We start from the raw sequence: 19,952 nt of genomic DNA, 5'->3' as shown, positions 1-19,952 counted from the left end.
AGACCTGAAACTGACTCGTCTCTGGCTATCACACAAGACTAAGTCCTAGCAGTGCTATCAAAAGCTAAAAATATTGCATCGATAGGTCCTGAGAATATCTTTGGATGCATCTAATAGAATGAAGCATGCTTTAGCCACACACCTTGTAGCACTTTACAGTCTTATCCTCCACACAGGTTTTGTACCAAGCAAATGGAGGACAGTTATTCCCAGTAAAAGGGAGGACCTTCCACATGCCCAGGCAATTACAGATCCATAAGTCTGACAGCCTCATTTGCAAAGCCTTGGAAAGACTTATCATGGAACTAATGAATCGGGACACAGGAAACCTGACAACACTGGACACATCACAGTTTGGATTCATCAAGGGAAGATCATGCTTACTCATCCTGGTGGATTTTTTGAAAATGTCACCAAAGCAGTGGGTGAAGGCAAAATGTTACACAATCCATACTCGACCTACCCAAAGATTTTAACACATTTCTCCACTCAGGCATAGTAAAAATGTGAAATCATCCACTGAATTGCCAACTGGATCACAGATAGGAGACAGGAAATCAAAACAGGGGAAGTTACCTCCAAAAGGAAACCAGTCCCCAGTGGAGTCCCCCAGGGTTTTGTGCTGGAGCCTCTCCTGATGTTCATCGTGTTACACTGCTGCAGTCATTACACTTGGGTTATCCTGCTGTCAGGCGGTCCCGCAGTCGGCCAGAGTTCCAAAGTCTTGGTTCGGTGTCGGTTGCTGTCGCTTCTTCCCTGCAGTCAGTGCGCCAGGGGTATATAAGATGCATCCAACGCCATTTTCTTCAGTCTTTCTTGCCGCATGGTGCTTGAAGCAGAAGCAGTTCGCAAGTGCCAGTCGGCCGACTCCTGAGATTTTCAAAGTCGAATTTCAGATCCAAAGTCTTCAATAAAGCTATGTACCCCGTTGGGGAAGCTTTTTTCTTGCCTCAGACCGATGTCAGAAAAAGTTAATAATTTTATTTCTTGTGGGAAGCAAATACCTCATAAGGACTTCCATTCTTACTGTATTCCATGCCTAGGCCCTGATCACGACGTCACTACTTGTCGGTTTTGTGCTAGATTTAACAAACGCACTATAAAAAGACGTTTTGATTTTGCATTGCACTACTTTGGCCGAAGGTTCAATTATACTATGCCGTTGGATCAACCTACGACCGCAATTCTGAAAAAACGCAAGGACAAGGATAAAGACAGGCATCCGAGGTCCAAAACCGACGAAGAAACCTCTTCTAGGCTAGTCACCAGTTCGCTGGTTCTCAGTGAAGCACTTTTGCAGCCCCTGACACCCGCTACCTCAGAGCCACAGGCCGACTCCCACGTGGAGACAACTAGGCCTCTGGAAACTCAAGGTATTTGGCCTACGGAAACTAATCCCTCAGATGGGTCTGGAGCCGCTGAGCAAGCATCGGCTTCTGAGGGTGTTTTCAGACCTTCACAACTTACCATTAAAGCAACAGCCAAAACAAAAGTACCATTAAAGACAAGGAAGCAAGTACAGCATTCTCCTGGACAGTCCTCCATGCCTAAGAAACAGATGCTTAAAATGGCCGAAGACCTCATTACTCTAATCAGGGGTTCCCATCCCCCTTCTGAGAAAAGGCCAAGGCAGGATACAGACTATGATTCCTCTGATCAGGTTTCTATTTCCTCTGATTCCCCTTCAGACCAGGGATACGCTCTACACCCCTATGAGGACTCTGATGCTGAAGAATCTATCCCTTCAGCCTCTCCTCCTGAGGATTATTCTTTTGGGGAAACTTTACATACCATGAGGGAGCATTTCCATTGGGAAAGTCAAGATTATTCAGAATCCAAGAAAAGGTTCAGGGATTTCCTTTTATTGCCTCAGCACAGGCCCCTGGCTATTCCACCTGTGCTAGATATTGTGGATGATGTGTTCTCTGAATCCAGCTTATCTCCTGATTCTTTGCCCCCTGCACCAGCCAAGCCAGATAGGTATTATAGAGTCCCTGACTCTCACACGTTTCTTTATAAAAACCCTTCTGCTGATCCAGAAACTATTTCCCTGGGTCCAAAAGGGGTTAAGGCTTCCATTGCAAAAAATCCAGTACCCTCTGACAGAGATTCCAGAGCTTTGGATAGATGGGGGAAGAAAGTTTACACTTCTGCAACTTTAGCAGTAAGGGCTTTAAATTGCCAGTTTCACATGCTTAAGTACCAACAATATTTAATGGCTCAGTTAAAACAGAAAATGCTTGCAAGCTCAGAAGCTCCTGACTGTAAAGAAATGCAGGGTTTATTGCATGCAGTGGAACAGGTGGGAAACCATACTCTGCAATCTGGTTTTGATTCTTTAGAGGCCTCTTGTAGAGCCGCAGTTACAGGTTCTGTGATTCGAAGACATGCTTGGTTAAAAGAACAGAGTTTACCTGATCACGTTAAGGCAAAATTATTGGATGCTCCTTTACAGCATGATACCTTGTTTGGTGTTAAGGCAGAAGAGGTGTTAAAGAAAATGGAGGATAAAGTTAAATATATGCAAACAGTCAAGGATTTCTTACAGGTACAGCCACCTTGATTTAGCAGAAATTGGCCAACAAAGAATTGGTCCTTTCCAGTGTCAGACACGCCACAGAGAGGCAGATACAGATGCTCAAGAGGCAGATCTCAACCCCAAGGCTCTAACAGATGACGACAGTGGGGCAACTCAACCCCAAAAGGAGGTGAGGACAAGTCTCAACCTTACAGGAAACAGTCACAGTGACTTTCCCCTTCATACGCCAAGCACTTCCCTTTTGGCAGCCCCCTTAGGGGGAAAACTAGCACTTTTTTCTCAAAACTGGCAAACAATCACCCAAGACAAATGGGTTCTGAATATTGTGTCTCAAGGTTACAGGTTCCACTTTCATACTTTACCAAGGCTAAAATGAATGCCAGACCTGCCAAAGAATCAATGGGCAGAGGCACAAAAACAAATTTCAGCCCTCATGGACATGAGAGCTATTCAAGAAGTACCACAACAGGAACAAGGACAAGGATTTTACTCAAGACTCTTCCTGGTCCCCAGAAAGGACAAGGCTTGGAGGCCCATACTAGACCTTTCAATTCTAAATACTTACCTGCATATTCCGAAATTCAAAATGTTGACATTACAGCAGCTTCTACCCATGCTGGGCAAGAAGGCTTGGCTTGTTACTCTGGACCTCAAAGCGGCATACCTGCATGCCCCTATCAGACAAAATTGCAGAAGATACCTCAGATTCAAAGCTGGTAAAATGCACTACCAATTCTCTGCACTGCCCTTTGGCTTATCTACTGTGCCCAGGGTCTTTACAAAGTGCAAGGCACCAGTAATTGCATTTTGCAGACAAAAAGGAATTCAAATATATCCATACCTGGATGGCTGCCTCATTCAAGCAGAGACAAAGGACATTCTTCTACAGCATCTGGTGTTTGTAAAAAGGTTGCTAATTTCTCTAGGGTACACAGTAAACGAAAAGAAGTCAAAACTAGTGCCCTCACAACAGATTATATTCCTGGGTGCCAGCTTAAATACAATGGCCCAGATGGCTTATCTCACACCAGACAAACAAATTCAACTAACTCAATATTTTCAATTACTGGCAAAAAAGTCCCATCTCCCTGCAAGAAAAATTCTGCAGGCCCTGGGATTCATAGCATCCTGCATACTACTAATACCATATGCCAGACTGCATATGAGGAAATTACAATGGTACCTAAAAAGTGTTTGGACTCAACACTCACAGTTTAGAAGCAGTAATACCAATGATTCCCTGCCTACAACAGGAGTTTCGATGGTGGGCACAGGCATGTCACCTAAACAAGGGTTAGCCTTTTACCCTACACACAGCCAGGCAAACTCTAACAACAGATGCTTTGGATTACGCCTGGGGTGCACACATGATAGGAAAATGCATTCAGGGCAAGTGGACCACAGACCAGATGCATCTTCACATCAATCAAAAAGAGATGTTGGCTGTTCAAAATGCCCTAACAGCTTTCAAGGACTTTCTGCATCCAGGACAATTATTATTAAAGACAGACAACACCTCAGTAATGTGGTACATAAACAAGCAAGGAGGCACTCATTCTTATCTCCTATGCAGGCAAGCCATGACCTTGTGGAACACAGCTCTAACGTATCAAGTTCATCTGCAAGCACAATTCCTGCCAGGAAAGAAAAATACTCTGGCAGACGATCTAAGCAGAAATATCATGGACCCTCATGAATGGAAATTGAATCCACAAATCTTCAGCATGGTAATGCAAAAATGGGGATGCCCAAACATAGATCTTTTTGCCTCCCCACTGAATTGCCAACTGCAAAAATTCTGCACAAGGACTTATCACACACAAGCATGGAAAGTGGATGCTCTCTCCTTCAGCTGGAAAAGCCTAAAAGTTTATGCGTTCCCACCACTGCCTCTCCTTTCAAAGGTACTCCTAAAAGCCAGACAAGAAAAACCACAGATGATCCTGATTGCTCCAGACTGGCCACGCCAGCACTGGTATCCAATCTTAAAGAACTTAGCTCAAGGCCCACCATGGATTTTGCCTCAAACTCCACACCTTCTGACTCAACAAGCTGCATGGCAGATTCATTAGTCAAACAGGCAACACCTTTCTCTAAAGCTGTTATGGATGTCATTTTGGAGGTCAGGAGGCCTAGCACTAGGAAAGCTTACTCAGAAAAATGGAAGAGATTCTGCGCATGGAACCAGACTCAAAGCGTTGACCCTCTTGTCCCAAACATTCCTCAGATTTTACAATACTTAACTGAGATGCTGGACAAAGGCCTATCCTTCTCATCAATTAAGATCCACGCCTCTGCCATTTCAGCACATTACAACACGGATCCTCCTTCATTCTCTCATCCCTTGCTAAAGCAGTACCTCAGAGGGGCTAAAAACATAAGACCGCTCTGGAGAGCACCAACACCAACTTGGGACCTCAATTTCATTTTGGAAAAACTGACTCTGCCACCTTTTGAGCCAGCCAATACAGCCAATCTAAAATTTTTATCATGGAAAACAGCTCTGCTCCTGACAGTAACTTCAGCACGAAGGGTCTCAGATCTACAGGCATTAATGGCAGTGGAACCTTTTATAATTTTTCATAAGGACAGGGTTTCTTTACAGACAAACCCTACCTTTATGCCAAAGGTGGTATCTAGTGTGGCTCTTAACCAAACCATCCATTTGCCAACTTTTTATCCAAACCCCCAGAATAAAGGGGAGAAACTTCTGCACTCTTTGGACATACACAGGCAGCTACGCTTCTACTTGGACAAAACAAAAGCTTTCAGGAAAACTGAGCAACTGTTTGTAGCATATGCTGCAGGATCACAGGGCAAGGCTATCTCAAAGCAGACTATATCCAAATGGATGGGACACTGTATTCATTACTGCTACACACAACATGGAAAATCAGTCCCTAATAACATTAGGCCACATTCCACCAGGGCAACAGCCACTTCAACAGCCTTTCTCAGAGGAGTACATACCAAGGAAATTTTGGAGGCTGCAACTTGGAGTTCAGTGCACACCTTTACCAAGCATTACCACTTGCCTCTTTACTCTAAATCCAGAGCAGGATTTGCCACTGCAGTTCTGCAGGGCCTCACAGCCAATCCTAACTCTTTATAAACCAGCCACCCAACCTTAGCTTTGGAATTCTACCCAAGTGTAATGACTGCAGCAGTGTAACATGATGAACACAGTACAGTTTTGTACCTACCATAAATGTAGATGTTCGAGTGTTCACACTGCTGCAGTCCAGGTTACCCTCCCTCCATCCCCTCTGAACTAGCTGGACTTATCTATACCTTTCTATCCTATACAACCTTTGTGGTGTATTTGCTTGTAACTGAAGGTATTGTTTTTTTATTTCATATGTATATTTTTTATTAGCAATATATATTGCCTACCTACTTGGGGGCACCTGACATCTGGGGCAAGAAAAACTGAAGAAAATGGCATTGGATGCATCTTATATACCCCTGGCGCACTGACGTCAGGGAAGAAGCGACAGCAACTGATGCCAGACCAAGACTTTGGAACTCTGGCCGACTGCGGGACCTCCTGACGGCAGGATAACCCAAGTGTAATGACTGCAGAAGTGTGAACACTCGAACATCTACATTTATGCTAGGTACAAAACAGTACTTTTTGCATCTACTTTTCTGAAGTAAAAGCCAAAATCAATGGGCTCTATTTGACTTAGTTTGCAGATGACTGCAAGCTAGGCACAGTCATTGAACCCGCAAATTACTTGGCCGTCATGCAGGAAGGTTTGTCACAAATAAATAACTTCTTCCAAACTAATGGACTGAAACTAAATGACAAAAAATGAATTACTGTATCCTTTGGGAAGTCATCTATCCCAGGGAATTACCACATGAATAATACATCCCTAAAAGATGACAGAGATGTTCAGGATTTGGGAACTTATGTGCACAGTAGCCTAACTTTGACCAACATGTGTCCATTGTTGTAAGAAATTCCTTCTATATTGCACAGCTTATAAACAAAGGGGTTGTGTCTAGATCTAGGGATGTCATTGCATCCCTTAATTCGGCCTTCATTAATCCAGTCATTGAATATAATGCCCCCCTTTGGCATGTCTCTGTCCACACACATGCAACAACTGCAATGTCCACAGATATACTTTATGAAAGGATATAAGGCCTACACAACATGCCCTACATGGATCAGCTCAAAGCCCTGTCACTATACTCAGTATCCTGCAGACTGCTAAGAGGTGACCTGTGTCTCGCATTCAGAACATCCTCTGACCCAATACTGATGGATTTGCTGCACATCAGTAAGTCAAATGTCATCAGAACTACTCAGTCTAGGGATCTAAATCTCTTCTGCAACATCAGTAAAACTCTTTGGAGGGACATTTATATCTTGCAGAGGATACTGCTGCTGAAACAGAAACTTTATCACAGGACTGCCTCCTGTACTAATAATAGACAGAGGCAGCTCCTAAATACTTTATCCCACACATGGATCCCCTCAGATTACATATGGTATGATCCCTGTTATTGTCATTAGGGGTAATATATAATTATTGACCATGGGATTGGGTAAGGCTAATCTAAACAAATTAGGAGAGGTTAATTTGAGCACAAAAAGGGAAACTGACAAACTACCAATGAACCTATAAAGGTATAGAGTGCTTTCTTCTTGACAGGATTAAGACTGCAGAGTCTTGCTTATTAACAGGAGTGTAGGCAGAAAGGAGGGTGAAAAGGAGTGAATGTGAAATAGGTAGGAGTAGAGGTGAAGGTAAAAGAGAGTGATAGGAAGAGAGTGTGGGAATAAAGATAAGAAGAGATGTAGTACTAGTAGTGTTGTGGAGATGTGGCTCAGAGTAGTGAGTGGAGTTTGGGAAAAGCTATGTAAGAGTGAAACTGACTGAGACAACGTGAGGCTAGAGAACATGTGGGATTCTGAATAGGCTGGATAATTTGTAGGCTATGCACACAGAGTTAGACTAGTGGTGAGACCAGTCTGTAATAAAAACAGATGGCAGTTACACAGATAAACTAGGGGAATGCAGGAGCAGAGCTATTTGTCCATCAGATAAGATTTTAATAGTTTTTTGAAAGAGCTTAGCTGTCATGACATATGACAGTGGGTGAAGTCTGAAACTAAACTAATCATATGCCTCTTACATCAGCAAGAACAAGGTTGCACTGATGGTTGATAATACAAGAATATGAAATGGATAGCACCAGTCACTCAAACATATATTGTCCAAGTTTGGGTAAAGAATACACTTTTATAAACTACTTCAGTATGACATTATTAAGGACAAGAAATGCAATAGGTTGCTTTCAAGGTGCAACAATTTGATTCATTATTAGATGCCAACAGTTTATGTTTTTGTTGCATCTCATTTATTCTAGGGATGCACAATGGGTTTCAGTGTACCGCCTTCTGCAGTCTGAATTTAGAAACATCTCGCTTCATTGTCATTCACAGATGTACAAGATGAAACATAGCGTATGCCCCTTAAAATACAATGTTGCAAATAAACTTCATTCTGTCTAACCACCATTGCCAGCTACAGGTTTGCCTCTAATTTTATTCTGAGATGCATACCACTATGTCATACTTGAGTACAAGTTTCATTTGATCACCTTTTGTTTTTTTTCACTTTGGGGTCAAAATTTCCTTACTAAAATGTTTACAGTCTATAGAAAGTAGTTCAGAAGGGCCAAAGAAGTACTCAAGCAATTGTAGTGATCTGGCAGTTGCCTTACCAGCATCAGATTTCCAGAAATGTAACTAGATAGTGGCAAACTCCACAGTACACAGCTGCTTGTGGTTGTCAAGGCTACAGTTGTATATAAAACATCATGCTTGGTCAGATTCTACAATAGCATTCACCACTTGTCTGGAACATTGTGTATAAAGACCTCTACCACATCCGACACTCCTTTATCACGTATTGCAAGCAATGTGATCTTCATTTCATTTATTTATGACTTACAAGGGTTGGGAGGGTGGCCTAAAGGTTAAGGTGTTTGCCTTACAAACACAAGGTGCAGGGTTGGAGTCTCACAAAGGATAATTGGATGGGCCTAAAATGTCTCGTAAGGGCAGTTAGTCTAGTATTAATCTATGAACCTACAACTATGAGGTCAGCCCTTTTTAGAGGGAGCACATTAAAACATTTACTATAGGCAACTACATGCAGTGATCCTTAATATGGACTAAGTAACATATTTAAAGTATAGTTTATGAGAATTGCCTAAAAAGAAAACAATATGCATAATAATATTTACTAATACAATGAAGATGCATGTGCAGATGTTTAATTATTTAAAGGAATGTTAAATATTAGGCATTCCACCTCTCATTTTAGAAGTATGTAATATCACAGTATTACAGTATTTTAGCCTTGTTTTCATGTATACAAAGCTGAGAACGTACACCACATATATCCATGGATACTATGTGGAAATGAAAACATAAAAAAAAAAACAGTATTACAGCACACTTCTAAGATGTTAAAATTAAAATCAGATTTTAGGGAACCCCATTGATGACATATCTAAAGAAACAGAAGAATAGAAAATTCCAAGCACTTTCTAATACCTACACATACCCTAGTAGAAGATTGTTGCCATCTACCTATTCCCAGGTGTTTATATTGAATTTAAAGTGTTTACGATACTATCAGTCTTTAACCTGATCATTCTGATATTAGTACACACAATATCATTCTCTGCCCATAGAGTTGTTTGAACTGGTATGTCTGAAGGGGTTCCTATCAGACAGTCGAACTTCTGCAAGTTCGAACCTCATATGGTCAAGACCATAAGTTTGAATTTGCATAAGTTTGCATGTTTCAGCGGAAATCTCTGTAAGGGGAGGTTTCCGTGGAAATCTCTATAAGGGGAGGTTTCCGTTTTGTTCAATGTGGTGCAATCTCGGAGTTGGTATATTTAAGTAGTGGGGGGGGGTGCAGGGGGGGCTTGCCCCCCTGCTTACAACAGTTTATTTTATTTTATTTTATTTTTGTCTTTTATTCATAGTCGAAGTTTTATAACTTCGAACAGGATGGTTCGAACATTCCGTGTTCGAAGTTATTAAACTTCAACTATGTGATATAGAACCGTCTGAAGTACTAACATTACTGTTAGGAAATACTTATACCTGTTATGTATTATTATTCTTTAGAGAATTTATTTATTATTTACATTTGTTGACTGGGAAAGTCCACTAGGTCAGGAACCCATTTTCAGTGGGGGCCCAGGGAGAAAAGCTCCACAAAAAAATTAAGCGTACAAAAATATAAGTAGAAGTATAGAAAGTACAAAAAACATATAGTACAAAAACTACAGTGCAATAATAAAATAAGATACAAATACAAATCCCCTAAATAGATCCAGATATGATAAAAATACAAAAATAAAAATACATTCATCTATTACACTATGCAGAGAAAAGTAGGATACTAAATACAGAGTTTTCAGAGTACTTTTATAGACAGAAATGTATAAGAGATTCGGGTGTTAGTATAATGACTATTATGCTAGAGTAAAGAAATAGTGCAGAAAAGATTCTAATGTAGTGGACAAATTAAATAATGAAAGTGTGGCAAAATATAACAGAATAAATGACTGTAGTGAGAGCTGAGAAAGAAAGTAAGGAAGGAATCAGAGTACTAAGCTATTAGAATAGAGCAATATAAGGTACTAGAGCAGAAGCATGGGCAGGTGCAGCTGATTCAGCCACTTCAAAGGTACTTCAAGGCAGGTACTGCTAATTCAAAGGTGGTTTGGTTACGTGGTTGCAGGGCAGCAATCATTTCTGAGATAGTGTGTTTTAAGTGTGGCTTTAAATATTTTTATGGGGTATGGGTAAACTGTACATCAATACCCTGATTTTAGAATGAACGTTCTCCAGCAGGGTATTAATGTACAAGTAATTTTTTGTGTCTTTCGGCTTTTCTCGGTTAGGGGTCGCCACAGCGGAACTCCAGTCCGGTAATGATTGGCAGTAGACTTTCACGTGCTGGCTTGCCAGGCCTAACGCACAACCTTCAACGAAGGAATGCCCTTTCACGCATATCGACACACAGAAGACGCTCTAACTGAGAATCGAACGGGCAATGTCTAACTGTGAGGCGACAACGCTACCGCAGCACCACAAGTAATGCCCGGTGGAAAACAAATCCACCACATTTCATGGCAGCATATTAAGCTGCCGTGGAGCTCGGACTGTTAAAAAAAAACTAATGGCCGACATTTTTACACTCATTAAGCAGCACTTTTTCTGTTTTGTGAGTGTTAAAAAAAAAAAAAAACCAGAAGGAGATGTATGTGCATGCACGTGTGTGTGTGAGAGTGAATGCATGTATCAAAGTAGAGGAGATTTTGTGTGTGTGTGTGTGTGTGTGTGTGTGTGTGTGTGTGTGTGTGTGTGTGTGTGTGTGTGTGTGTGTGTGTCCGAGATCAAGAGAGAGTGCAAGTGATCTTGTGTGACTGAGTGCATGTATGAAAGCAGAAGTGACTGTATGAGAGAGAAAGAATGGCCTGTCTGTAAAACTGTTGTGTTGGATGAGTAAGCATGACCTGCCCTTGATGAATCCAAACTGTGATGTTTTTTTTTTTTGCTTTTTTTTTAAGTACTATATTATTTTTTTTTTTACATATTTTTGATGTAAAATGCTTCCTCCAACACCATTTACATATACTACAGAAAGTTTGAAACATTAGGTGGAGGAACTATTTTACATCAAAAATATACAAAAAATTATATAGTACTTAAAAAAGTAAGTAAAACACAATTTTACAGAGAGCCCATTCTCTAAGCGCAATAATGCTGTCTGGGGTGTGTGTTAATGTATAATTAACTCTCTTCCAGGGGTACCCTGGGCAGGTGTTAATTACACATTAACACACACACCCTGTCAGGCATTATTGCTTACATGGAAATGCTCTTCCCAGATGCCATTTGTATATGGGTTTTGCCCTTTGGTGGCTAACCAAGTAAATGCATACGTACTTACTACATGTTGCCAATACATGTGACCCTATATGAACTGCAGAAGGAGGCAATTCTGTGTACACTGCAGGTGCTGAAGAGAGCACTCTTGGTAAAAATCAGACTAAAGCAATATGGATTTCATGAACTTTAATTCTGCCTTGATATAAGAATGGGGTTCATTCTCATCAAGGTATGTAATAAACCTAAAACACTGGGAGAAATTAAACCAATAGATACACATAAGTAGGAAATTAAACTATTTCAATAGGGTGGGAGATTGGCATAATGGTTAATGTGTTTGCCTTACAGACACAAGGTGCAGGGTTTGAGTCTCACATGGGGTAACTGGCTAGGCTTAAAATGGCCCACAAGGGCAGGCAGCCTAGCACTAATCTATGAACCTAATCTATAATAATGCCAACAGTCTGTAAACCTTCCCATTGATCATGCCAGTATGATATATAAATATGTTCATAGGTGTATACTAGGCTAATGACCACTAGGGCCTTCATAAGCCTAGCTGTGCAATTCAAATGTGTTGCATAAGTTATATGTTTTAAACGTATATATAGGGGGTGATTGTTGGTTATGACATGACTTATTGACTGCCTCTGTCCATCAGAGTTGTAGGTGTGAAACCATGGGGATGAACTTTAGATTTCCCATCCAATGGTCCAAGTTATGCTTAAATAGGATTAGGGAGGGAATTTCTTTCATATGAATGGGGTGCCTGTTCCAGAGAAGTGAATTCTATGATATACATGTCTGTCTCTTCAACATGTCCTATTTACTTTGAAAACAAAATTTAGGTATTTAGATATAGTTGTTCTAATGCTGTTTGTTTTGTGGATGTGTAAAACATTCATCAGAGCAGGTTTCAGGGATGTCTTGTATGCCAGGCATAGATCACCTCTTATTTGACTATAGGAGATCAAGTACAGAGGTAGGGCTTTGAGGATGAGTATAATGGCACAATGACATCCCTGGACCTAAATGCAATGCACTTACATAATTGTATTAAATCATAATACATTTTCTGTGTAAAGAAGACTTCACACTGCTCCCAATAAATTATTCAGTGGGGAAGTCAGAAACAATGATTTCTTCAGAACCAGGAAGTTTTCACTAAGTAGAATCCTTTGAGATACACCCCTTTCCCTGCAAAGACTGTTCCTTTCACTGGAAATTTCTATCAGCATGGGAATGAACCCTTTTTGTTTTCTTGTCTGAGGTTTTGCCTGGCTTGGAAAAGGTATAAATAAACTATTTAGCAAAGCCCAGTAAATCAGCCCTATCCATAGAGCTGGAGATAGGATGTCAAATGTTTTTTTCGCTACATGCAGTTTACCCCAGCTTCCACAATTATCTGCCAGCAAAGAGAAGACTCTTTGCCAACCCTTTTCCAGCTGCCAACAAAAATAGGTCTCTCTGGCCCACTCTGGTCTTCTATACAGCTGCAGAGAACGTTAGCTGCCACAAATGCTAAACCAAGAGGACTGGGAGAAGATGATGAGTTGTTTGAGGAACAAAGGGTGGCCAAAGCAGTGGCACTGACCAGTGACTGAGGAAAATAAGGAGCCTGAAAAATCATGGAAAACTCCTTTGCAAGTTTCTTCTTTTTGTCCACTGCTGAAGGTAATACCATGGGAATAAATTGTTGCTCCATCGGTAAGGCAAGGCTGTGGAAGGGAAAGTGAGCAGAGTAACCCAGAAAAGAGAGAGAGAGAGCCAGTAAAGAAAAAGAACAGGAAATAGTGATTCTGAGGTAAGTAAACATCTGAAAGGCCCACATAAGGACAGTGTCCTTTCCCAATACACTATTAAAACAATCTAGGATTTTACTCATAAAATAAACATTTTCCTCATAGAAAGTTTACAGAAGGACCACTAATATGCTTCTATTAAGATAAATGGGCATTCATTTTCTCTGCTTCACAAAAACTAACACAGAATTCTTGTCAAACAGACACAAGCTTTCCTCACAAAATTAAATTTTATAAAGAAGGCTCTCATCAATGAGAAGCTTATCTCTCCAGCTGGAAGATTACAGCCAACTGACATGACAGGAACTGCTGATTAAAAGCAATTGCTTCAATGGCAAAAAAAAGCTCTAAAGCTTTTAGTGTGCCACCAGGCTTTTATGTGGCATTCCCCGTGTGCTTCCGTCAAGTGGAGTGCATGGAAGGCACCAAAAGCTTTGAGAAGCTGGCTAGTGCTCAGGGGGAGGGGGTAAACCCATAAATCTTAGACTTTTTGAAAGGTAATACATTTATGAGCATTATAATTTCTTAACACAGCAAAGCCACAAAGCAGTCAAAATGTCATTACTATTTTATTTTCACAAATCAGATTATATGACCTCAATTAAAAACTTTGTTCTGCACAAGAGTTCCGCTTCACATCCTTAAAGCTATTCCATATGTTGCTAGCAAAATGATGCTTTGCAAAGCTGTAATAATTTATCTATTTACTAATAAGTAACTCTTCATTCTTCAATATACACCATATAGAAAGGCAGTCACAGAAGCAACTGTCTTACATGCCACTATCTTAAAGTGATGTGTCAGACTTTTTTTAAGTGCTCTGGTTTTGTTTTGTATGCGTTGATACTGATGTTAAGTCCCATAGCTATAACTGTTATGTCTGCTTTATTTGGTGAAATAATTTATTTCCCAGCTGAAATTATAAAGTCGGAAGTTGTACTGGAATGCTGAAACTTATTTTCTGGTAATTCTCAACCACCACCACTCCCAGCATGGCATCATGTTAGGTAAACAGTGCTAGAACAGAGCTGAAAATACTGGAATGTGGCAGGCTTTTTTTCAGGGATCTTATTTTTATCCTGGACTTCAGCTGTGACAGGATAAAAATAATATAAATGCATTCATATTCAGTTTTATAATCTAAACAGTATTGCTGGGTGTTTTACTATTTTTCATAGCATTACTTTTCAAGGAGTTGCTTACTGCTAAGTTGGTACCGAGGTAAAATAAGGTGCATCCATGTGCCATAATGCCGGTAGTGTCATGCTTGTTGCTGTTCTTTTGTAAAAATGGCATTATCTGTGTGTTTTGTTTCTATAAAAATAGTAACTCATTCATGTCTTGTTTCCAAGTGTCCAAGCCAAGATATGATGTTATTTTTGCTGTGCGTACCTCTCACCTGACCAGAATATTGCAGATTGTCCCTGAATGGATTTTCATAAACATACAGACAACTTTAACACAATACTGCTGCATACTTCAAATACGACTTCCATGTGTACATCACAATCAATCTCCATTACCTACTCTCAGCATTATAATTATTCCGCCCCCCCCTTCTGTCACCCTCCAAATTGTTTCAGAAATAAACCTTTGTTTCCTTGCAAACTGACTACATACCTGTCTTACAAATTCATACTACAGTTTCTTAAAAAATATATGTTCACATAAGTATTTAAATAATATACCAAATTTCACTCCTTTGCCTAAGAGCAACTTTGTGTGTGTGTGTGTGTGTGTGTGTGTGTGTGTGTGTGTGTGTGTGTGTGTGTGTGTGTGTGTGTGTGTGTGTGTGTGTGTGTGTGTGTGTGTGTGCGTGTGTACAAGTGCATGCGCATGTGTGTGTGCGTGTAACAGTGTGAGGCATAGTGTCTGTAAGGATCATTACAATTCTCATTCTAAATGTTATCCTCATAGCTAATTTTCAACAGATCTACACAATTTAATAACTTCCTCTCCAACACTGCAATGTTCAGTGCACCACTATGAACCAACAGTTATAACAGTAAGTATAACCACAAATGCAATCATTAGTTTAAAAGTGTGTGTGTGTGAGTGTGAGTGTGAGTGTGTGTGTGTGTGTGTGTGTGTGTGTGTGTGTGTATATATATATATATATATATATATATATATATATACATAATATATATTTTTTCCCATTTAGTAATCATCAGCAAAAGAAATTCATTATATCCTAACATTATCCACACCATTTGTGATTTCCCAAGCACCTTTCACTATGGTGTGAAGAAGCCACACAACCTTATCAACATCAACATTCCTGTCATCTAAACTTCCTGCTGGACTCAAATAAGTGATATCCTTGTAAGGATTTAGAACTCCAGCATCATAGGTTAAACTTAGTTTGGACATCAGTAATATCACTAGAAAAAACACCCCAGTCCCCAGAATTGCTTTCACAATGAACTAATAGCCTTAGCAGAATCCTTTACATGATATCAAATGTTGGACAAAATATGTTCATAGGTGTGTACTAGGCTAATGGCCCTGGAGCTTTTATAAGCCTAGCCCATAGGATTACCCTGGCATCATGCCACCCTACCTTAGTTCCCAGTGCCTCTGTCAAGTAGAGCCACTGGAGTGATCCCCGGGGTGAATTTTCTATTTCCTATCCGCTCATCAAGATTCCTCTTGAAGATCGCCAGTGAAGCACTCTGCTTGACATGTATGGGAAGTCTATTCCATAGCATGGGCAGTCTCTGCCTTATGAACCTGTCCCTCCAGCTTGTTCTGCTGATTGTGGTAATGAGGTTGTGGTCTCTGGAGCGTGTAGTGCGGAGGGATTGGGATTTCTATAGATGTAGCATTTCTAACAGAATAATTACACAGAGGCAGAGCATCACCTGATGTAAAGTAGAAAAAATAAGAAAATTATTTTAATCGATGAAACGATTAAGGTAAAACTACACAATGAAGCATTCGAACAATAAACAACTATAAATATAAGAATGACAACTCTATATGTAGAACCACCATTTAATCCAAGGCCAGAGAGTGAGTTAAGAACTTTAGTACCACGTAGATGTACTAAGCAATGGTAAATCTAGCTCAGATGTAACGTTCAACAAAGCAGAATGCCCAATTCAAATTAAATTTTCTCAAGCTCGCCCAACTACTAGATGCATCCAATTTTAATCTTCATGCTTCACAATAAAATGCCTAGTGTGACAAAACAGAGAGAGAACAGAACATCTGTGTCTAGTCTACAAATCTTTACTCAAACCTTTAAGACACATGGGGAATACTGGTATAAGAGAAAGGACTACTATGGACGTGTATTTAATACTGAGTACCTTGCATCATATAATAAAGGTAACCACCTCACATTTCAACATATCAACCCCAGTCATAAACAAAATGGTCTTGAAAACACATTTCAGTGACCATTAAGTTGTCGATTCAAGTTTGCGAAGTCTATTTATTTGTTTATCTATCATGTGTTGACCAGGTAAGTGGAATGGTTCATAACCATTTCCAGCCAATACGCATGCCATAAGGAAAGGACAAATAGATTATAAACACCTGTGAACATACAAAATTCAGTAGGTGAAGCAAAGAGGTTACAGATAAGTACCTACCTGACCTGAAACATAAGGCAAGTAGAAGCAGATTAGAAACAATGAAACATGAACAAACAAAATTTAAACATGAAGCAGAGAAGTTGCAGTCAACTATCTACTTTATGGAAACTATGCAAACATACATATTATACAACGACCCCCCCCATTAATATTCAAAAACGTGCATGCTGATTGGTCAGCGTGCATGTTGTACATCCGAGTTATAGTAATGGAAAAAGTTCCAGTCACCCATATTTTTTCCATTACTGTAATTCTTACAACAACACTGTTTCGCTATGTTAAACGAGTTTAACATAGCGAGACAGCTTTAAAAAAAGCAACGGAGATTCTCCGTTGCTTTTTTTAAAGCTGTCTCGCTATGTTAAACCCATTTAACATAGCGAAACAGTTTGTAAAAAGCAACGGAGATCTTGCTTTCTCTGTTGCTTTTGCCCACAGCTCTGATGTACTGCGTAGGCATACGCATGTGCAGTACATCAGAACTGCCGCAGAATACCAGACAGCTGTGGAAGGGCAGCAAGGAGGCATTATACAATGCCATTATTTAAGAAAAGTAATTATTTTTTTTCTTAAATAATGTCATTGTATAATAGCAATAACCCACTTCTGGGTGTGGGTATGCTGGATTTATCCACAGTTGGCTTTGTTTGGCCACTCGTGTTTCGCCCTCGTGACCAAACCACACCAACCGTGGGTAAATACAGCATTACCCACACCCAGGCGCGGGTTATTGCTATTGCAAACAATGTAGACAGAGTGGGCAAGAACAAAAAAAAAAAAAAACAAGAACAGCATTGCATTAAGATAAATATTCAGAAACATATTTGCAGATGATAAAATTGCCTTAAAGAACCAACCATCTAGCAATTTTTGAAGATACTGCAGCCATCTATATAAGTACAAAATATATTATATATATAATGCCATATCTATAATGACTGCTAAAGAGAAGGTGACATAGTACAGATGTTTACATTCCATTGTCAGTTTACACAAGAAAGCATTGTCTACTTGCAATTGACTGTTGAATAACAGCATTCCCAGTCTGATAGAACTCTGTGAGCATTCACACGATATAAAAATGTGCTGTGTAAAATGTTGCTCTTAAACATGCAAGCAGGCTAAATAACATGACTCTGGTACCACTTCCATTATAAAAAGTGTCTTCTAAGAGTGACATTTGTACCACCTGTGCACAACTGAGCACCTGCACTTGGGAATGCTGCATTTTCAGGAAGTATGAATCTCCATGTGGATCAAAAGCAAAAGTATGATGGATAGACAGGGACACTTATAGAAACAAAGGTGAGCTAAATGGACAGACAGGGACACTTATAGAAACAAAGGTGAGCTAAATGGACAGACATGGACACTTATAGAAACAAAGGTGAGCTAAATGGACAGACAGGGACACTTATAGAAACAAAGGTGAGCTAAATGGACAGACAGGGACACTTACAGAAACAAAGGTGAGCTAAATGGACAGACAGGGACACTTAGAGAAACAATGGTGAGTTAAAAGCAAGAATTTAAATCGCACTGACTACAGAAAAAGACTAAAAGCAGGACAGATACACAAACGTTTCTCAGATGCTATCATACTCAGTTAAATGACCATTAGCCATTAAAATAATAATAATAAAAAAAAAAAAAAACAGTCATCTCTGTAACTGTACCAGAAAACTGAATCAGCAATGTTTTTAGTAGATCTCAACCTTGAGTATTACTCAATTTCCCTCATTTTCTGTAAATGGCTGTTTTGGGTCCTTGCGTTAAACTGTGTGCACTTGTTTTCATCTCTAAAACTACTGTGTACGTTATGTATTCATGTGTTTGCATATTATGCATATGTGTGCAAATAATATGCTTTAGGTGAAGTATATCTATATATAAATCTCTCTTTCTCAATATATATATATATATATATATATATATATATATATATATATATAAAGAGACAGAGAGAGCGCGCACGAGCGGGAGGGAAAGAGAGATGATATATGTATGTCTAGAAGCTTACAAGACCTCACATTTACATGATGTCCCTATTCAGTGTTTTACCTGACACTCTGTTGTGTAGTTCACTAATAATGATGAAAAGAGGCACTACAGCTGAGAAAGACCCCTCGCTGTAACACAATGTTTGTGTTTTTCTCTTTTGTTGAATCTTACAGTATAAGTAAGGCTGGTCTGAACGTGCCAGGTGGTGTGCGTGTGCGAGCAGTTTACGATTACACAGGGCAAGAAGCTGATGAGCTCACATTCAAAGCAGGTAATGAGCACTATTGTACTGCATGCCATGAATCTGCTAGCTTGCTTCTTCCCATTAAGTGCTTTCCTGCTTCTTTTCACTTTTGCATTTGTAGCAATGGTAGGTACTTTTGTGTCTGTCAGTAATTGCCTCAGTTTCACACATGCACTAACAGAGAATGTGGCTAAAATCATATCTGAATGCTGGGCTACACTGTCAGGCAGTAAAAATTAACTGAGCTTAGGAAGATTTTATGCATAAACAAAAATTTAATACAATGAAATAACATTATTATTTAACATATTTACCTTGTAACCCTGCTTTATTGACCCCTAACCGGGAAAAGCCGAAAGACACAACAACAACAACAAGTAAGCATAAAACTTACATTGAAAAAGGGATTTTGCAGTGAATGTAAAAATTACCTAATGGCAATAACAGTTGTAGAGTTTGAAAAATGGAGCCCTATAGATGGCATGTTCAAAATCTGGCACAAATATACTAAAAATCTGAAGAGCTATGGGCAAATATTTAACAAATATAATGCAGGTTCATAATACTAAGAGAGATCAGTAATTTTACCCAGACTTGCACAGTACACATCACATGGACCCTATACCTCAGCCTTCAGCAATGCCGTTAAACAATTAGTGTACAATGTCCTACTTACACCCCCTTATTCATGCTCACATATCGCTCCCCTTCAAAAAAGCAAATTTAAAGGAGAACAATGATTGTTGCCATTCCCTGTTCTCTTGTAGTTTTGTTGCTTTTCTTTTATAGTTCCAGTGCTCACAGAAAGCTGTCTGAATTACAATAGGCA

The 19,952-nt window shown here is 39.7% G+C and overlaps 1 protein-coding gene across 2 annotated transcripts in view; it reads left to right on the top strand.

Moving 5' to 3' along the window:
* LOC122791387 (protein kinase C and casein kinase substrate in neurons protein 1-like) overlaps positions 1-19,952 on the top strand; it is an 821,887-nt gene that overhangs the window by 792,420 nt on the left and 9,515 nt on the right. The window contains exon 9 of one of the 2 annotated variants that reach the window (XM_044059123.1): positions 19,053-19,150. The exons of the other annotated variant lie outside the window; for it this stretch is intronic. Within the exon in view, the coding sequence (XP_043915058.1) occupies positions 19,053-19,150 (98 nt within the window). The remainder of the gene's footprint in view (positions 1-19,052; positions 19,151-19,952) is intronic. 2 annotated transcript variants of the gene reach the window in all.

This window comes from Protopterus annectens, chromosome 17.part0, assembly GCF_019279795.1.
Source record: "Protopterus annectens isolate FY-2018-M chromosome 17.part0, PAN1.0, whole genome shotgun sequence".
Classification (NCBI taxonomy): Eukaryota; Metazoa; Chordata; order Ceratodontiformes; family Protopteridae; genus Protopterus; species Protopterus annectens.
Note: the sequence above shows the minus strand (reverse complement) of the source record. Positions and strands in the feature narration are given on the sequence as shown.